Here is a 21,106-nt window from a genome sequence, read left to right on the forward strand (position 1 = left end):
CCTGAGCTGGAATTGAGGAAAATGAGAACTTATCACTTTTCCAAGATCATCACCCCATCGCCTTTCACCTTTCCTTGATCTTATCTATGTTCCTAAATTCAGCTTCTTCTTATCTTTCCTTCCCCCCTTTAATCCCCATCTTCTGCTGGACTCTCTACTATACCTCCAGCCCTGTGGAGTGATGGTCCATAGTTGTGGTTCCCTAGTTCTTCTTTCCCTAGACCAAAAATTGCATGCCTAGAACTCATAAGGAATTCTAAATATAAATGATGCCTTTCAAGCACTCTGCAAAGGACCCCTTTCTATTTCTCTCACAAACACAAAAACGGTATTTAAAACATAACTATCACTATTAGGAAAACACTTTACAATTTAGACTCCTACTGCTCATTTAATTGACTCCTCTGGGTAATACTAATGATGGGTCAAAGTCCTTTAGTCAATGGTGTTGGGAATTCTACACATCAATTAAAGTGGTTAAGTGTGGTGGGAGGACACAATGACTCAATTACCCTTCTATTTTAGGATGAAAATGATGAGTTAGAGATAACTGCAAGAGAGGGGATATCCAACAAGCAGATGGTGTGTGTTTGAGTTTTCAGAAACAGATTGGAGCTATATAGATATATTGGGAGTCATCTGCTTAGAGATAATACCTGAGTCTCCAGCCACTCTCTTGGAAAGTCATGAGAGAGAAGAGAGGGAAGTAATAGAAGAGAAGGGGGTTCTGGAAAGAGCCCTGAGAAATACCCAAGAAGGATGCAGGAGTTGGGGAATCTCCATATCCATCTCTATCAAAGGAGGAGTGGGTGTGGTCACACAAGTAGACCAATAACCTGAAGAGTATCACAGAAGGCCAGGGAGGAAAAAATGGGGGGGTTACCAGCAGCATCAAAATTTTCAGGAAGGACAAATATGGATAAAGACTAAGAAAGAGGCTAATATGACAAAAAAGGAAATGATAAATGTTAGAGAAGATATGGGAAAATTGGAACACTAATGCACTGTTGATGGAGTTGTGAACTGATCCAACCATTCTGGATGGCAATTTGGAACCATGCCCAAATGGCTATAAAACTGCATACCCTTTGACCCAGCAATACCACTACTAAATCTATATCCCAAAGAGATCATAAGAAGGGAGAAGGATCCACATGTACAAAAATATTTATAGCTGTTCCTTTTGTGGTGGCAAAGAATTAGAAATTGAGGGGATGCCCATTTATTGGGAATGGCTGAACAAGTTGTAGTATAGGAATGTAATGGAATACTATTGTACTGTAAGAAATGATGAGCAGATGGATTTCAGAAAAACCTGGAAAGACTTACATGAACTGATGCTGAATGAAATGAACAGAACCAAGAAAACATTGTACACAGTAATAACAACATTGTGTAATGATCAACTGTGATAGATTTAGCTCTTCTCAACAATACAATGATCCAAGACAATGCCAAAAGACTCATGATGAAAAATGCTCTCCACATCCAGAAAAAGGACTATGGAGTCTGAATGAAGATTGAAGCATGCTATTTTCACCTTTTTATTGTGTTTTTTTTGTTTCTTCTTTCTTGTGTTTTTTCCCCTTTTGTTCTGATTCTTTTCTTACAACACAACTAATGTGGAAATGTGTTTAACATGATTATAATGTATAACCTATATCAGATTGCTTGCTGGCTTCAGGAGGGGGGAGAAGGAAGAGAGGGAGTAAAATTTGGAACTCAAAATCTTACAAAAATGAATGTTGAAAACTATTTTACATGTAATTGGAAAAAATAAAATAAAATAGTATTTTTTAAAAGACTGAGAAAAAGCCATCAGATTTAGCAACTGAAAGATCATTTTCATGTGTTGCACATATATAACATATTAAATTGCTTGAGTTCTTGAGGAGAGGTAGGGAGGGAGGAAGAGAATTTGGAACACAAAGTTTTAAAAAATTGATGTGAAAATTTGTTTTTACATGTAACGGGGAAAATTCTAAACAAACTTATAAAAGGTTAAAAAAGATCATTTTCAAGCATGTGATGGGAAAGCAATATGGATTTCAAGAAGATGGAAGGTAAGAGGATGTGAAAACACCAACCTGGCAGCAGCAAAGGTAAATTCTTTTCAGAAGTTTGGCAAAGAAAGGGAAAGACACAAAACAATAGTTCAAAGGGATAGCTGGGTCAAGTGATGCTTGGTTTATGTTCATTTTTAAGTTTGGGAATACCTAAGTTTTTAGGCAGCAAGGGGAAAACCAGTAGATAAGGCAAGATAGAAGATGGCATACAGAGGAGATAATTAATGGAGCAAGTTCCTGGAAGAGTCAAGAAAATATGAGATTGAGGAAACAGGTAAAGGTTAGAGAGAGAGAGACCTTAGAGAGAGAAAAGAGACAACTCCTCTTCAAAGGCAAGTTATTGTTGGTTGCCCTTCTTTCTAATGGGGGACACTATCTGCATAGAAGAGTGATAGCCAAGGAGGGATATTTCCTTACAAGGATAGTAAGGTGGGCAGCCACAGAGGAGTAGATTGACATACTATAGAAATGTGAAAATGGGGGAAGGGAATAAACATTTATATAGCACCTACTATGAGCTAGGCACTGTGCTAAGTGCTTACAACAACACTATTGCAGATGACAAACATGAGATTAAGTGACTTGGCCAAGGTCACATGGCTATTAATGTCTGAAATCAAATTTGAACTCAAGTCTTCCTGACTGCAGGCCCAGTGTTCTTTCTACTGAGCCACCCTGCTGCCTAACTGAAGGTACACACATGGCATCAAGGCTGCTATTGAGGCTGGTGAGACAGCCCACAAGTGAAGTAAATATGACTGGGACCTATTTGAAATAGGAGGCCAGATGAGCAAGTCGCCAATCAAGACAGCAAGACCCCAGACAGAAGTTGTGGAGATGACAGGGTTAAAATTTTCAGGGTGTGGTTTGTGGCCCAGGTAGCATTTATCTTGTGTGAGGCTATTAACTCATTAGGGTCAGGGACTTTTTCTTTTGCCTTTCTTTGTATCGGCAGAGCTTAGCACTGTGTCTGGCAAATAGTAGGCACTTAATAAGTGCTGGTTGACTGACTGCAGTGACATTTTAGTCATTCCCGAATTCTTTTTCATACGCTACCTCGAATCCCTGTCTCAACAGCTAAGACTTCCATGAAGAGACAAAAGATTCCACACTCAACTTATCCTTTATTTCTAGAGCTTTCTCCTACTTGAGGAGATTAGCTACCCAAAGGCCAACAGCCCAAACCAATCAGGCCTTCAGTAGATTGTCATAGGCATAAACTTTGGTGTTTTTATCCTCTCTGCTTCCAATGTAGTATGAGAGGGAAAAAAGCAAGAAAAGAATCATAAAAACATTTAAAGGTATAAAAATATTTAAAGAGCCTAGAGGAAATGATACTGTTTCACTCCCAGAACAAAACTTCTGGTTGACTTAGCAACATTATTTGAATGTGTGAAGAATGTAGACAAAAGATGACAGCCAGCAATTATCCATTTCCCCTGAAGCCTAAACAGGAGTAAATGTGCTTAGGTTGCAATGAGAAGAATTTGGGTTATAAATAAGGACACATTTCCTTATGTTGTGAGCTTTTATATACTGGAAAATTATAGCAGGATAGGTTTAGACAACTGCTTTCAGAAGACCTTTAAAAACCCGGACAGATTCTTATCTGTCTAGACTGGTTATTATTCTTATGTAAAGAGAGAAAAAAAGATGATCAATGGCGATCAAGCTTGTTCCGTCCCCTTCAAAAAAGCCAACGCCCCCTAACTTTCTCTACCTGCTCCCACTTGAAACTGAAACAAACCTCACCAGAGCAATCAGGAAGGTGAATACTAATTTTGTTGTTCAATCATTTTTTCAGTTGCGTCCAACTTTTCATGACCCCATTTCGGTGGTTTTTTGGTTGTTTGGGGTTTTTGTTTGTTTGTTTGTTTGTTTTTGGCAAAGATACTGGAGTGGTTTGCCATTTCCTTCTCCAGAGTACTGATTTGACTAACAATGAAAACATGTGAAGGCAAATTAATTCATCTGTATGGCCCAGTGTTAAGTTGCCCCTTTTGCTGTCACTTCTGTCAGCAGAGGATGTGAGATGGTCACCTTTCTAGGTTGAATCCTTCATGCTAAAGCCCTTGCCATTCTGAGCACCCAACAGAGCCAAGCATTTTTAGTACCTGTCCCCAGTGCCTGAAATGTTCTCCCTTCTCCTCTCTCTCTCTCTCTTATCTCTTTATTTCCCTGTCTTCCTTCAAGCACCAGCTAAAAATCACATCTACTACAGGAAGCCTTCCCAATCCCTTTTAATTCTAAAACCTTTCCTCTCTCCATTATTCCCTATTTATCCCATAAATAGCTAGTTAACATATGGTGATGGAGAAATCAGGGTAGAGATGACTGGGAAGTGGTATAGAGGCCTGGTTCCAGATGAGATAAAGCAAAAGCTCACTTATCAAAGACCAGGATCCTCAGGAGCAAAGTCCAAGTTTTCTGTGGTGGGAGGATGGAGATGGATGCTTATTCACTGACTAAATGACTGATTGCACTACTTGCTCAAGCTAGCCTGAGAGTGACTGAGTTTCCTCTGTACCATTTATGGAAAGTCAAACTCCAGTCACTGCAGACATGTGAGTGAAACCCTTTTTAAACTCAGATCTGCTCTCTTATCCTGCGACCAAGGAGAGAGGAAAAGGCAAATTTGGAGATGGTAAATCAGTGATACATCCAGCCCAAAGAGAATGAGGTGAGGGAGCAGAGTATTTCTAAGCAGGATTGGGACTGGATCCATAAGAAATCTGATTAGATTCCACATGAAACTCTTTAAGCTAATAAGACTGAGACAAGCATTGCCATCTACAAAGGGAGGAAGCTCAGGCGAGAAGAGCAAACTCTCTGAGTGTAGAAAAGCTTGATAGTCACGCCACAACATCATCTGGTATCTGGGGAGACAGACAACTGTGGTGAGCAATAGCTTGACCCCACTTGTTCCTTATTTTTTGAATAATGTCACTCCCTTCATTCAAGACTCACCTCAAATCCTACCTTTGAGGGGCCTTTTCCCAACCCCTCTAATACTAGTGCTTTTCCTTCCATTATTATTTCCTATTTGATATATAGAGGCTGTCCCTAAAATCTTAGTGCAGTTGTAAGCTCAGTGCAGTTTTTAATAGCTTACAACTGCAATAAGACTTTGGGGACAACCTATATATACATACACACATACTGTATATACATGTACATGTATACTGCATATACATATACATGTATACTGCATATACACATACTACAAATAGTGTGAGCTATGTGTCGTATGTACATGTATGTGTATATATAATGTGCACATACTATATGTAGTACATGTGTATATACTTATTTATATGTACTTATATAGAGATAGATGCATATGTCCCCCAAAGTCTTAAATGTACTCTCTCTCTCTATATATATATATGTATGTGTGTACACATACATGCATACATACATACATGCATATCTACCTATTGTCTCTCCCATTCCTTGAGGGCAGAGACCTACTTTTCCCTTTCTATCACCAATGCTTAGCACACTTCTTAACACACAGTAAGTGCTTAATACATCCTTACTCACTGACTACTAGTGGCTCCAAAACACCACCTTGAGTATGACTCAGGTACACAATATAGTCACAGAGTTCAACTTTGTCCAACTTAACTGTGGCTTAGAGATTTCTCAGTACCAGATTCCTCTGCTCAATTGCCTGTATTCTCTGAGGAGTTTAATTTCTTTTCCTAGGTTCCATGATGGTCCCACTTCGAACTTTAGCCTGAGCCCTGCCAACAAACTCCTAGGGTCCCTAAGGAAGCAAAGTCCTACCTTTGCAACTCTACAGGATTTATCCTCAGATTCAGGATAAGTTGATTCCCAAGCTGTTTGTTAATTGAGCTACATGAAAGGGTTTCCTCTGCCAATCCCTGGAGCATTTCCACCAGCCCCATGATCATTGAGAAATTCTGCCCACTCTGTCTCTGATTTGAATACACTTGCTTCTTAATCCTTTTCTCTAGTTATTATTCATCATTCTCTTCTCCCCTTCCCCCATACCTGGGCTCAAATCTGTCTTTTATCCATTGTTCAGTTTTATTCCAAGGAGTCAGCTGACTCTTGATTCAACCATTGCAAATTAACATTTATACCACATCCTTACTTAGAATACACAAACAGTGATCTCCTGTCTACAGAATATCTAAGAACATATACACTGAGAGATTTTTTTTTCACAGCTATTTGTCACAGAGACAGAAACAAAAGAAATTAACATTGTAAACAGTAGGTATTTAATGAACATCCATCTAATTGAATCATATATTAATATGATATATCTTATATGATCTTATATATCTCAATATGATAATATATTATATATTAATATGATAAGAGACTAGATACAAACAAACTGAAAGCTTCCATGGACTCCAAAATGATCCATGCTTTGAAAATTACTAAATGGCAGAATATCAAGAATGCTGGGCCCAGAGTCAGGAAGTCCTGAGTTTAAATCCATTCTCCAACAGCTATGCAATCTTGGGGCAAATCGTTTAACCTCTCTCTGCCTCAGTTTCCTCAACTGTAAAATGGGAATAATAATAAGACATACCCACCAGGGTTGATCAAATGAAGTGATATCTGTACAGTGCTTAGCATGTGGTAGGTATTTAATAAATATTCACTCCCTTTCTCCCATCCCTAATCTCCAGTGTTATGATGGAAAGGATAATGTTTTAGAGCTAAAATGGGTCCTAGAGTTTTGATCTAAGTTCTTGACATTTTACACAGGAGGAAAAGACTTAAGAGCACAAGCTATTTTTACCTTATCACACAGCTAGTTGATAACAGAGATAGTATTGGAACACTGATCTGCTGATTCCCAGGCTGGTTTTCTCTCCCCTATCCTTCCTTCTAGCCTAATGACTCTATGATATAATGAGATGGTCAGCTCCTAATTATTGCTTCTTCCCCTTCTTGGCTTCAGCCAACCCCAGTTCCATTTCATTTTCATTCAAAATCCTTGAGGGTTACATAGGATCTAACCAGGCATAAGAGCTATATAATCAACCAGTAACATGTTTCTTATTGGGCTTACTACCCCAAAGTGTTTTGTTTCTGTAACTTGATCAACTTAGAAACCCCATATCTCAATTTCAAATGCATCCCAAACAGTTCATATCCTGTGTTCATACCATATGTATCTCATGATAGAAATAAAGGTCTATGTTTTTTATGACAAAATAGTCATTGTAGCACTATTTCATAGCAGCAAAGAAACCAGAAACAAAATGGGGGGAGCGTTAGTGATTTAAGAACGACTGACAAATTACATGTCTGAGTGAAACAGAATATTTCCATTTTATATAAAAAGAATGTGAGAAACTCAAAGAAACATGGGCAGATAGGTGGCCCAGTGGATAAAGCACTGGACCTAGAGTCAGGAGGACTTGAGTTCAAATCTAACTTCAAATACTTACCAGTTATGTGGACCTGGAAAAATCACTTAACCTATTTGCCTCAGGCTCTTCATCTGTAAAATGAGGATTATAATAGCATCTACATCCCTGCATGGTTGTGAAGATAAAATGAAATAATATTTGTAAAGCACTTTGCAAACACTAAGGTGCTATGTAAATCCTAGCTATTTATTATTACATAAGCATATATGGAATAAATATAAAGGGAATAAACACAGATAAATATAAGGTAGTTTAAGAGGGAGGGCATTAGTAATTGGGGGAATCAGAAGAGATTTCATGTATAAGATGGATGCTTGAATTGAGTTTTGAATAAAGAGGGATTTTCTGAGTTTGAAATGAGCAGGGAGTGCATATCAGCTATGAAAGGTGATCAATGTGAAGGCAAATATGGTAAAATTAAATGAATAAAATCAATATAGTTATTGACTTAACCTACATAGATTGTTGCTCACTCTGGGAAAATAGGTGAACACATCATTTCTGAATTGATTTAAAACCATCTTCGCTTATAATCCTAGGACCAATTTCCTTCCATCCAGTTCTCAATAAGATTGTTCTAAAGTGATCCAGCATCAAGAAGATAGGTAGGTATTTGTTTTACTCTTTTTTTAACATATGTAAATGATCATTTGGTTTTGTTTTGGTTTGGGGGGGGCGGGGCAATAGGGGTTAAGTGACTCACCCAGGGTCACACAGCTAGTAAGTATCAAGTGTCCAAGGCTGGATTTGAACTCAGTTCCTCCTGAATCTAGGGCCAGTGCTTTCCACTGTGCCACCTAGCTGCCCATTTTTTTTTTGTTGTTTTTAAGCAAAGTAAGTTTTAAGTTAAAAAAAAAAAAGGAAAAACAAATCTAAATGCTGAGCAAGTTGGTTACTTAAACATAGAGATAACCTACTGACGCCTGTTTCTTACTTCTTGTTCCTTACCAAAGAATGCCTTAGTGGTGATTAATATGGTGAAACATTCAACAGACACTCATTAAACTCAAAAATACGGTCCTTGACTTCAAGGAGCTAACCTTCTGATGGTTGAGACAACATATTGATAACGACAAACATACAAGTATGTATAGTGTAAATGGAAGGTAGTCTCAGAGAAAGCCCTCTCACAAAATGTATAAACTTGAATATCATGAATAACCAAGGAGTTTGTGTGTTTTTCATGGAAAAGAACCAAGCAAAGCTATAGTCCATCAAACTAAATTACTACAACTCAAATCAAGTAACATATTTGTTCGACTCTTTAGCCTTTTTAAAGGAGGAAATTCTACAGACTTCTTTGGCAATCCATTCCAGTATCTTATACAGCTTTACTTCAGGAAGCTCTTTCTAATGGCTAACCTAAATTCCTCAGTATGTGGAAATTACATTTTCTCCTTAGGAATTCACTATGAAAATATTAATGCATGGAGGTAGTTGGATTATTTTCCCTGGTTAGTCCATATTTTCCATGTTATATGACTTTTTATACTCTTTTCCCCATTGCACATTTTCCATTCTTCCTATCCTATATAACATGATTGACACTTGAGGCCATTTTCCAAAGGCAGAGACTATATGAAATAGCTGAAGCTCTACCTCTATTATTAAATAGACAATGTCCCAAATTATAGTCCCTGTGATGACCAAGGACAACAACTCGAATGTACGAGAGAGAATGAGAGCAAAACATACAATGAACCCCTACGGACGATGATACAGAGTAGAAAAAAAGAGAACGTGAAAATCCCCTTACTAACCACGCTGGGCCTCTTTTGTGTTGTTCTTGCCGATGCAGCAGCAAACCTGCTATATATATAGGGGCTGTCGCTGCTGTTGCCCATAGCACAGGACTCAGCATCAGCCATCACACAGACATGGGAAAGGTGAGGAAAGCATGAAGATTCCACAGAGTGTCTTGGGGGACTTGGCCTACCTGTAGTTTGGGAGGAATCAGGCCCGTGATCCTTTTTTTCTTCTATTTCAGATCACCTTCTACGAAGACCGTGGCTTCCAGGGCCGTTACTATGAGTGCAGCAGTGACCACTCCAACCTTCAGTCCTACTTCAGCCGCTGCAACTCTGTGAGGGTCGATAGTGGCAACTGGATGATCTATGAACAGCCCAATTATTCAGGCTGCCAGTACTATCTGAGGAGGGGCGAATATCCTGACTACCAGGAGTGGATGGGCTTCAATGACTCCATCAGATCCTGCCGCATCATCCCTCATGTGAGTTCAGACTTGTGGATTTGGACTCAAAGGTCCAAATCACAGACCTGCCATTTATTCACTTTTTAATCTTGGGAAATTCATCTAACCACCACAGTCCCCAGTGTTTTCATTTGAAATATGAGATTCAGTGGCCTCAAAGGTCCCTTTCAGTTCTAAACCTATGATGCCATGATACTAAGAAAAGGCCAATGGACTTCATATTGAAATTTTCAAGCAATGGGAAAATGGAAGGGGATTTGACAAGAAAATATTCAGAATAGTTGGCAGAGTTCAGACAAAATTAAGAAAGAAGGGACCTTTTATTCAAATTTAATAAAGGTTCGCCAGTAAATTCAGTCAATATATTAACAAGTATTGATCAAACACATAGTATGTGCCCCATACACCATAGGTGCTAGAGGAGATACAAAGTGTATGATGTGATCCTTACTCTCAAGGAATTTACAAGGCACTCAATAGGCAAGACTAAGGTACCTGAAACAGAACAAGAAAAATTATGCTAAAGGTAGTCACCATAAGAATAACAGAAAATTAGAAGGGAGAAATCAAATATACGTGGTTTTTCCTTAAGCTAATCTATCCTCTTTCCTAGAGGTAATGTGTACATTAAGATACATTGCATCTATACCTTGGTGTTCTTGAAAATTTATATTTAAACTCAAGGAGATGTGTGTTTGGGGTCTGAGATGTTCTGAGGATACGTGAAAAAGTACTAATTTGGAATCACAACTTAGACATACACTGCCATACACTGATCTCTTGGAAAATGTAAATGTTCTAAACCTTTTTTTAAGATTTAAGTTTCAAATCAATATTGAGTCATTCATTTTCTAGATGGACTTAATAGGTTGAACTTACTTTTACTTGGGGGAAAACAACAACTTTTCTTCCAAACTAAGCAAGGGACCAAAAATATCAGTAAACTAACACATTAAGAAGGCAATAGTCCTTTCTACTATGTGACTAACAGACTGAAGACCACATGGCAATCAAGAAATTATGTCATTCTCAGAGGCTTTCTGACCCTGTTAAACAATTGAGTACCCCTCTTGGTTCTTCTGAGGACAAATTACATCATGTGGAGAAGGTTACTATTTCTGTGCCCCTCCAACTCTCCATCAATGAAACAAGTATTTTATAGTTCAACCTTGTACAGTGAAGTTTATTGAATGGTCTTTTGAAAGTGGAAACCAACTCAGCTAGTCTGTGACTACTAGTTAAATGTGGATACACTCACTTTTCATTTTTCTCTGCCTTTTCTCTTGATGGGATCAGCAGACTGGATCCCACAGAATCAGAATCTATGAGAGGGAAGACTACCGGGGCCAGATGGTAGAGCTCAGTGAAGACTGTTCTTCCCTCCAAGATCGCCTCCATTTCCATGAGATTTACTCCCTCAATGTGTTAGAGGGTTGCTGGATTCTTTATGAGATGCCCAACTACAGAGGAAGACAATATCTGCTGAGACCCGGAGAATACAGGAGATTCCAAGATTGGGGGGCTATGAATGCCAAAGTAGGCTCTTTGAGGAGGGTCATGGATTTGTACTAAAATATGTTTACCCTCATCGTTTCTCAATTTGGAAATTAATAAAATATTTTCTGTGTGTTCCTGGCATTAACTGATTCCTGTGTTTTATTTGACTCTTCTGATGTAAGCAGGGCCTCTTTAGGGATGGTCAGAGGCTTTGGGTTTGAATTGGAATGAAATGAGACACTCAAAGATCAGAACAGTTAACAAAAAGGAGGTTTATTTAGTCATAGTAGGGAAAAGGAAATTTAGCAAAGATAAAGCAGTGATTCAGTTGGGCATATTCGGTTCTCTGTCCCTAAGGGAGGAGTTCCTGACTCCTTATATTCCTTAAAAGAGTATTGAATTTGTAGAATGAGATAGATTCCACTAATCTTATCTAATTTCGATCCCACTCTCGTGAGGTATTTTTGTAAGAACAAAATAACAAAAATACAGGATGGAAGGCTTGTAAAAAGGCTGGTTCCATTTAGAAAAATTCTCCAACAATGGACCATGGGTTGTTATCCCAAGCCTTGAGCTAGGAAGCTTCCTAGTCAATTTCCTTTTGTGTGGTTAAAGCCACGAGAGTTGTCCTAAATGAGTGGACACAAAGAAATACCAAACTGGGTGGACACAGATATTTATGAGAAGTAAAACTGGGTCACAAAAAAAACACCAACCTGGCAGAATAAGGGAATAATTCCAGAAATAGACACCAGTTTCAGCCAGTTGAAATAAGGAAAAGGGAGAGGGACAAGGGATTCCTCCACATTCTTCTCCCCATCAAAGTTCCAAACACATGGACAAGCTTCAGTGATGAGATTTACAGTTTCACTGGCAATCAACTTTTTTAAAATTATATTATGTTATGGAAATGGGTGTTTTATTCCATAAATTATAAATAAAATAAATTTTTAAAATTAAAAAAGCATAATATTTATGCTTGTCTAACCATCCCCAATGTGTTCAGTTCTTCTCCTTGTGATCCTGGGAGGAGAAACCACATCTCACTCTCTGCCCTTGCCATTGTTTACTGTTGAGACCACTCCCTGACAGTTTCTTCATCCTTTCTGCTGTTGGGAAAAGTAAAAGGAGGTGACCTAAAAGCACCTCCCTATTCCTTTTACCAGCTCCCTCTCCTCTTTTCTTGGGCTCAATTCAATTCCCAACCTATTGTTTATATCATTGGATAATTCCTTGACTAGGAAAGAGATAAGCAAAACCTCACAATTCCAGAGGTCTCTGATGGATCAGACCATTCCTAGTCCTGAGGAGAAGAATCTGTCTCTTTCTTCCAGAAGGTTATTATTCTGTTATTACATAAATAAAGGAGTCATATCTGTGATACATACACACACACCTTCCAAGTTACTTTCAAGTCCATGGTCTGATTAAACTATTACCCAACCCCTCCTTCAATCTCTTTGTACATTTTTCCAGACCTGGGATTTTGTTAGTGCAGAGATCTCCCAGGTGCTAAAACTCCATCTGTCTTATCAGAGGGTCCACAAAGGTTTATCTGTGTTTAAGAGTATATCATAACACACAAGCACTTATTTTATTATTGAAAAATAACTTGTATGGATAGAGCACTGGCCCTGGATTTAGGAGAACCTGAATTCAAATCCTGCCTCAGACACTTGACACTTACTAGCCGTGTGACTGGGCAAGTCACTTAACCCTCATTGCTCCACAAAAAAAGAAAAGAGAAGAGAAGAGAAGAGAAGAGAAGAGAAGAGAAGAGGGGGGAAAGGAGAAAAAAAGAAAAGAAAAATAACTTGTATTGGAATTCAAAGATTTTACAAAAATAAATGTTGAAAACCATCTTCACATGTAATTGAGAAAAAATAAAATTCTATTAAGGGAAAAAGATATTAGCAAATTAGAAAATGAAGCCTATGCCTGACAGTTAAAAAAAGGAAAAAGAAAAACAACTTGTAGAAAAATAAATTACTCAAAACAGCTCACTCACAAAATGGAATCAGTTATACTAAGTTCACAAATATTCTTACTATCTTATTAAGATAATAAAACTTATTCTCAGTACACCCTTCCATTCAATTTTTTAATCTGATAAAGTTATACTCTCCCTCGAAAAGAAAGGTACAAAAACAAACTGCTAAACAGCCTCCGTGAGGATGAAAAATAACACCTCATACTAGTCAATAATAGGTCCTAGAATGAGGCACTGAGGTACTTCAACACTGAAGGACCTATAACTATCATATCAAATGTAAATCTACTTTATAACAAGCTTTTCCTTTGCAACTGGACCCATCAAGCATTGTATTCTGCACCACTGGTTATTGGTTGGACAACCAATGCCCCTCTTCCCATTCTACCGCTTCTCACCTGTCACTTTAACCCTTCTCCTTCCCTTCTTTGCTCCTCTCTCTTCCCCTCCCTCCAAAGTCCACCAGCTGGTGATTCTTGGGCCATTTAAAGGATTATAGGATCGCAGATTTAGAAGTGAAAGGGACTTTAGAGGTCATCTAGTTCAATCCCCTCATTTTACAGATGAGGAAAATGAGGTCCAAAAAGGTCATACAGATAGTAAGTGGATTTGAACCTGTCTTCTTATTCCAAATCTAGTGCTACTGACAACTAACTATAAACACATAATCAACAATTTGACAAAATCTAAAAATTGCTGTTTTACAGGTAAATAGACATACAATTTCCTCAGAGTCCTATGAATTCTATGAAAGTTCTCTCTCTCCCTCCCTCCCTTTCCTTCTCCCTCTCCCCCCGCCCCTCTGTGTTTCTCTGTCTTTTTATCTCTGTCCCTGTGTGTGTGTCTCTCTCCCTCTGTTCCTCCCTCCCCTCTTTTTTTGGTATCTTGGGCTCTTTCTGTCTCTGTTTATGTCTCTCTGGCTCTGGCTCTCCTATTTAGGCAATGTGGGGCATTGGAGTTAGAATAAGAAATCTTCGTGTTTTAGTTTATTAGATAAGTGACTTTGGACAGGTGATTTAACTTGGTGTCCAGAACCTGGCTGCCTTTCATAGTGGTCATTGCTGAGGGTGTGAGGGGGGAAAGGTACAATTAACCTGACGACAGCACCAGAGCTACAGAAGCCAAGCTTTGTCTGTTCATGGAGCCATGATGGAAAACAGCCCAAGATCAATGAGCACCCATAGGGGCAGGAGAGAGGCAGAATAGAGAGTGTAATCCCTAGGAAACTAGCAACACCTGAAAAGACATTAGGTAAGGGCAGCTAGGTGGCGCAGTAGATAAAGCACTGGCCCCTGATTCAGGAGGATCTGAGTTCAAATCTGACCTCAGACACTTGACACTTACTAGCTGTGTGACTCTGGGCAAGTCACTTAACCGTCATTGCCCCACAAAAAAAAAAAAAGACTTTATAGTGACTGCCATAGATAAATAGATGATAGATTAGATAGATTAGATAGATAGATTAGAAAGACAGACAGACAGACTAATTCAGTGGACTGGCCATCAAACTACATGTCACAATATGGACAATAGGGTTTTTTTTTGTCTGCTTAACTTTTTTCTGCATAGATTGTTAAGCTAATTTCCTCTGAGTAATCATGAACTTCAATGAGCAGGCTCTGCAATGTTTTGGAGATTGATGCAATCACTAAAAAATAAGAACATTTGTAAGATCACATTATCTATTTGGAATCCCTTTTCCATTTGAATCCTCATCTTCAATAACAGAGGGGGCAGCTAGCTGGTACAGTGGATAGAGCACTGGGCTTGGAATCAGGAAGACTCATCCTCATGAGTTCAAATCTGGCCTCAGACACTTACTAGCTATTACCCTGGACAAGTTATTTGACCTTTTTAGCCTCAGTCCTTATCTATAAAATGAACAGAAGGAAATGGCAAACCACTCCAGTATCTTTGCCAAGAAAAGCCCAAACGGTGTCACAAAGAGCCAGACATACCTTGAATGACTCAACAACAACAACAACAAAACCTCAAGCATGTCTTTCTGTTTAATACCTTGTTAGCAGTAATAATCAGCGTTATCTTTGCTGTTGCATTTATCAAGTAATCATATAAAATGATCCCTCAACTTCAAGATTATGTCACCTCCAGTGTAGACTTCCTCATTGAACTTAGTTGGATCCTGCTAGTCTTCCTGGCTTTGCATTTTCAAGGTTGAGACACTTATACCTACAGGATCCTGGGTGGTTCAGTGGATAGAACCCTAGGCCTGGAATCAGAAAAATGAGTTAAAATCTAGCCTCAGAAACTATCAACCAATCAACCAATCAGATGTATTGAGTACATACTATGTGTCTGGGCACTGTGCAAAATACTAGTTGTGTGACTTTCCCTGGGCAAGTCACTTAATCTCTGTTTGCCTCAGTTTTCTACCCTGTAAAAATGAAGATAATAATTATGCCTGTCTCCCTGAATTGTCAGGATAAAATGAGATAATATTTGTAAAGTACTCTGAAAACTTTAAAATGAGATCCAAATACTAGCTGTTGTTATTGACCAAAAAAATATTCAGGAATGAGTTACTAGACTTCAGGAAATTACTGGGTATGGACACCAAGGGAGAGAGAAGAGTCAAAGATTACTCCAACTTTCTGAGATTTCCTAAATAAGATCCCTTTTATGAAAGCAAGTTTTGCCTAGGGAAGGGAGAGAAAGCACAAGGGTGAGGGATAGAGAGAAGGAAAAGTATATGGAAAATATAAGTATTCTTACTTCTTTGCCAGGGGAAAAAAAGAACTCTGGTGCTCCTCAGAGCTACTTCTTCAGACAAGAATGGACTAGAACAAGTCTGGAATAACAGGTTTTTGTTTGGTTGGTTTTGATTTTGCTTTTTATCATAGGTGACATTTTTTTGTTAGCAGATTAGTTCCAACCAATTCCTCAGTTCCCTTCTATTCCCTCCTGACAAATAGACTAATAAGTCTTTCTTGCAGTATCTCTGTTCTTCCAGGAGCAAACAGACAGCACTCACTTTCCAAACCCAAACTGAAATAAGCAGTCTTGAAGGGAGATATGCTAATAAGTACATAAATGAACAAGAGGCTAGTAGTCCAATGTTGCAGAAGCATCTTCAGTTCACATGGTCCTACGAGTTTTTCAGCTACGGAGGAGGGTATATCAGATTTCTAGTTTTTTAGGTACAAAGGATCCCCAGGAGGTACTAGAAAGTACAAGCAAGCATAAGTAATAGCTAGCACAGGTCCAGAAACCACTGAGCAAGCAAAACCCAATACAACTTGATTGCAAGCTCCACTGAACCCTGCTCTGACATCTGGGAATTCTCTTTGTGTACCAGATGCAGCTTTGTCTGTTGCTGCTGATCATGCTGTCCTCTTCCTATCTCGATCCCCAAAACAGCAGACCGGCCCTGATTTTCATTCTTGTTCATCATCCCTGTTCCTTCCTGTGAGTGACCCAGGACTACTCTGGGGCCTTGTTTAAAGCTTTCTTTATACAGTCATAGGCTTAGGCCCGCAACATATTTAATTCAACGATAACTTACCCAGCTAAAGTAGAGATGAGTGACCCAACCAGATCACCAGCCCCAGAACATTCCTGATGTTGGGTCTTATCAATTCCATAATATCCTAAGAAGCATCAGCTGAGAAATCACCTTCCCCAGTTCCAAGACTACTGATGCCTCCCCTTTTCCTGATTATGCCCATTCATTAACTTCTCTTTCCTGCTATTTTGACAGTTGTCTCTACTGGAAATACTTGAGTAAAAGGAGTGGCTTTTATTGAGCACTCCCCATTGTTTTTATTACTTGTAAAATGCTTCACACCTGTAGCTGGGCCCCTACACTTGCTTAAGATGAAACCAGGGGTATGCTATTAAAAGTTTAACAAGTGGGGGAAGCTAGGTGGTGCAGTGGATAGAGCACCAGCCCTGGATTCAGGAGGACCTGAGTTCAAATCCGGCTTCAGATACAACACTTACTAGCTGTTTGACCCTGGGCAAGTCACTTAACCCTAATTGCCTCACCAAACAAAACAAATCTGAACACAGACAGTTGACACTTACTAGTTGTGTGACCCTGGATGAGTCACTTAACCCTCATTGCCCTACCCCCCCCCCAAAAAAAAAAGTTTAACAAGCTACTATCTGAAAAAAAAACCAAACTATAGGCAAGACACACCTTTAAGTTTAATCTACATTAATATTTTCCCCATCACTTCCTTAAGTCTAAACAATCAACAAAATAATAAATTAAGCCCTGATTTGTAGTAATTATTTATTTCCAAGAAGTCAGTGCTCAAACTGAACAATTGGCTCTCACAAGCTGATACAAGCTAACTCCAACACACCACTAGGTAAAAGGTAACATGGTGTTACTATTGTCCTATGCTGTCCCCATAGGCACCCAAGTCCAGTCATCACTGTCCTTTTCCACCTCCAATGGGATTTCTCTTTTAATTGTTTTATTCTAAACTTAAAAACACTCAAAAATTAATATTTCCATGTGTATTATGGAACAGAAGAGGATTGTACATGAAACTATGAATCTCCATGATGTAGAGCTTGCCTTTCTTCTTAAAGTAAATAATAAATTCAACATGTAATTTTTAAAGCTCTCTTTGCTGGTTTCTGATCCCTTCTGACCTTCCCTTTTTTTCTCAACATTTCAGTGGGGGAGGGGCAAAACCCCATCAAAACCCTCCTGCTCCCTCCCACTTTTGCCCCATTAAAAAAAGGAAAGGAAAAACAAGAACCTTGTAACAAATATACATAAATTAAATATACCTAAATTTAAAATGAAATAAAAATTAAAAACAAATATACATAATCAAGGCAAACACATGTCCAAAAATAAGCCTCATTCTGTATCTTAATTCCATTGCCTCTTGATGTTTCATCATGAGTACTCTGAAATTATGACTGTTCATTTCATTGATTGGAGTTCTTATGTCTCTCAGAGTTGTTTTTCTTTACAATGCTGTTGTAATTGTATAAATTGTTCTGTAGGTCCTACTCCATTGCATCAGTTCATACAAGTTTTCAAGTTTTCTCTAAAGTGGTCCATTTTGTTCTTGAGCACAATAACATTCCCTTATATTCATACACTATAATTTGTTCAACCACTCCCCAATTGATGGGCACCCCCTTAGCTTCCAGTTCTTTGTCATTACAAAAGAAAAACTACTATAAATGTTTTTGTGCATATGGTTCTTTTTCACTTTCTTTGATCTCTTTGGAGTATGGACCTCTTTGGGGTATCACTAGATCAAAGGGATACCTAGTTTAGTAACTTTGGAGGCATAGTTCCAAACTGGTAAGCTGCTGGTAGTCCAACTCAGAGATCATTTTTGCAGATATAAGGTTTTTTGAACATGCCTATAGAGCCATGGGAAGAAAGGAAGGGTAAAGTGAAAAGAAGTGGCAGCATGTGATAGTGGAAAGAGACCTGGGTTCTACTCTTCCCTCATATACTTACAAGTTATATAACCAAAGAAGTCACTTAACCTCATTGGAGGGGGCAGCTAGGTGCTGCAGTGGATAAAACACCAGCCCTGGATTCAGGAGTACCTGAGTTCAAATCTGGCCTCAGAAACTTGACACTTACTAGCTCTGTGACCCTGGGCAAGTCACTTAACCCTCATTGTTCCACAAAAATACAAAACAAAAAACTTAACCTCATTGGGCCTTTGTTCCCTTCTTTGTAAAATGGGGATAAAAATACCTTAGTATGTCTCTCACAGAGCTGTAGTAAGGATAAAATAAGACAATATAAGTAAAATATTTGCAAACCTTAATATACCATATGTTCCACTTATTAATATTAACAAACACTGATATCACAGGCTTAGTAGATGACGAAGCACTGGAAAGACCACCCAGTCCATAAACACTAACCAGCTTACCTACAAGGGTATGAAAATCAATTAGAGAGTAATTAATGAAAATCAGAAATCAGGCTTAATACCAATTTAAAATCCATCATCATGACTTTCTAGTCTGATATTTTTTGATTTTCACAGAATATTGCATATAAATAAATTCAGTCTTTGCTATTGGTAGATTTTTGCAATTTTTAATTCCAATGTGATGGTGTCAGGAAAAGGGGAACATTAATAGTAGAGACCAATGTGGGTGAAGTTTGTGGACATTTGCAGGGATAGGTAGGATTTTCATGAATCAAATAATATTGGAAGTCTGAATGCAAAGGTATTCTGCTTGGCATATGTAGAGATTTGCTCTCCTAGGGTAATAGGAAATTATTTCCACTCGGTGATTCTTCCCAACATTCTGCAAAATTTCTTCCAGCAAATTCTCCCTAACCTAAGTTCCTCATGCTATAGTTCATTTTGTCCTCAGGGTTCTTCTAAAACAGATAGCTATCATCACAGGTGCTGATAAATGTTTAATAACAGGACACACTTTAAAGTTTAATCTGCATTATTAACATTTTCTCCATCACTTTCTTAAATCCAGACAATCAACATAACAACAAATTCAGCTCTGATATAATGGCATTTGTGGATTTCTGAGGTGTGAATGCTTTTCATAAAAATTTAACAATTAGCCCTCTAACACGCCAATGGGTAATCTAATCTATAGAACAATCTTTCCTTCAAGAAAAAGAGAGCTAACTTTTTTTGGTGACAAAGAATTGGAAATTGAGGGGATGTCCATCAATTGGGGAATGGTTGAGTAAGTTGTGATAAATGAATGTAATGGGATTCTATTGTGCTATAAAAAATGATGAGAAGAAAAAAATGATGGGAAGGCAGATTAAAAAAACAAACAAATCTGGAAATATTTACATGAATTGGTGCAAAGCGAAGTGAGCAGAACCAGGAGAACATTGTACACAGTAACAGCAATATTGTGTGATGATCAACTATGAATGACTTAGCTCTTCTCAGCAATACAATGATACAAGACAATTACAAAGGACTCATTATAGAAAATGCTATCCACTTCCAGAGAAAGAATTGATGGAGTCTGAATGCAAAACATTAACATATTAGAGAGAAGGGAGGGAGAAAATTTGGAATTCAAAAAAATTTTAAATGAATGTTAAAAATTGCCTTTATATGTAATTAGAAAAAATAAAATACTATTAAGAAATTCAAAAAAGAAAAGAAAAAGAAAACTAAGTTTGAATTTATATTAAGGTTCTTTGATTTAAGCAGTGTGGTGACCACCCTCTGCTGCTAGACACTTTTTCATCACTGTTTTTGTGACACTGCTTTGACATCATTCCCCTACTCATCTGACTAACTTTTGTTGTGTCCTTTACACAATGATCAAATGAGCCCTGCCCCCATGTGTGTGTGTACCACAAAACTATCCCGGGGCCTCACCTCTCCTCTCTTTACATATTTTTTCATTAACCAGAACAACATTGTACACAGTAACAGCAAAATTGTGTGAACAACTGTGATAGACTTGGCTCTTCTCAGCAGTGCAACAATCCAAAACAATTTCCAAGAACTCATGATAGAAAATGTTCTCAACGTTCAGAAAAAAGAACTGTGGATTATGAATGCAGATTGACCCATACTGTTTCTACTTTGGGGCTGGTTTTTTCTTCTTTTTTGAGGTTCTTCCCTTGCTCTGATTCTTCTTTCACAATATGACTAATGCATAAATATGTTTAATGTGATTGTACATATATAACCTATATTAGATTGCTTTCCATCTTGGGGAGGAGGGAGGGTGGGAGAAAAATTTGGAACTAAAAATCTTATGAAACAAGTGTTGAAAACTATCCTTACATGTAACTGGAAAATAATAAAATACTTTTATTAAAAATACATACACATATATATATTTTCTCATTAATGGTCTTATTAGCTCCAATGGATTCAAAGATCATCTCTATACAGATGATTCCCATATCTCCTGAGTGCTAGTCCTTCATTTCCAACTGCCCATTAGGCCTCTTTACCTGGAT

At 38.2% G+C, this 21,106-nt stretch overlaps 1 protein-coding gene across 2 annotated transcripts; it reads left to right on the plus strand.

Annotated features, from left to right (window-relative positions):
- The first annotated feature begins 9,363 nt into the window (after positions 1-9,363).
- Positions 9,364-11,270, plus strand: LOC122749934 (gamma-crystallin D). 2 transcript variants are annotated; one of them, XM_043996534.1, is made up of 3 exons: positions 9,364-9,372; positions 9,474-9,716; positions 10,995-11,270. In XM_043996534.1, the coding sequence occupies exons 1-3, from the start codon at positions 9,364-9,366 to the stop codon at positions 11,268-11,270; spliced, it is 528 nt and encodes a 175-aa protein (XP_043852469.1). The 2 variants fall into 2 exon arrangements, with proteins under 2 accessions (XP_043852469.1, XP_043852470.1); XM_043996535.1 differs by having other exon boundaries at positions 10,998-11,270.
- The last annotated feature ends 9,836 nt before the right edge of the window (positions 11,271-21,106 follow it).

Source organism: Dromiciops gliroides, chromosome 3, assembly GCF_019393635.1.
Source record: "Dromiciops gliroides isolate mDroGli1 chromosome 3, mDroGli1.pri, whole genome shotgun sequence".
Lineage (NCBI taxonomy): Eukaryota > Metazoa > Chordata > Mammalia > Microbiotheria > Microbiotheriidae > Dromiciops > Dromiciops gliroides.

Excerpts from the sequence above, each read along its gene's own strand:
- LOC122749934 (XM_043996534.1), top strand. Across the intron at positions 9,717-10,994 it reads CCTGCCGCATCATCCCTCAT|CAGACTGGATCCCACAGAAT; the intron begins GTGAGTTCAGAC and ends TGATGGGATCAG.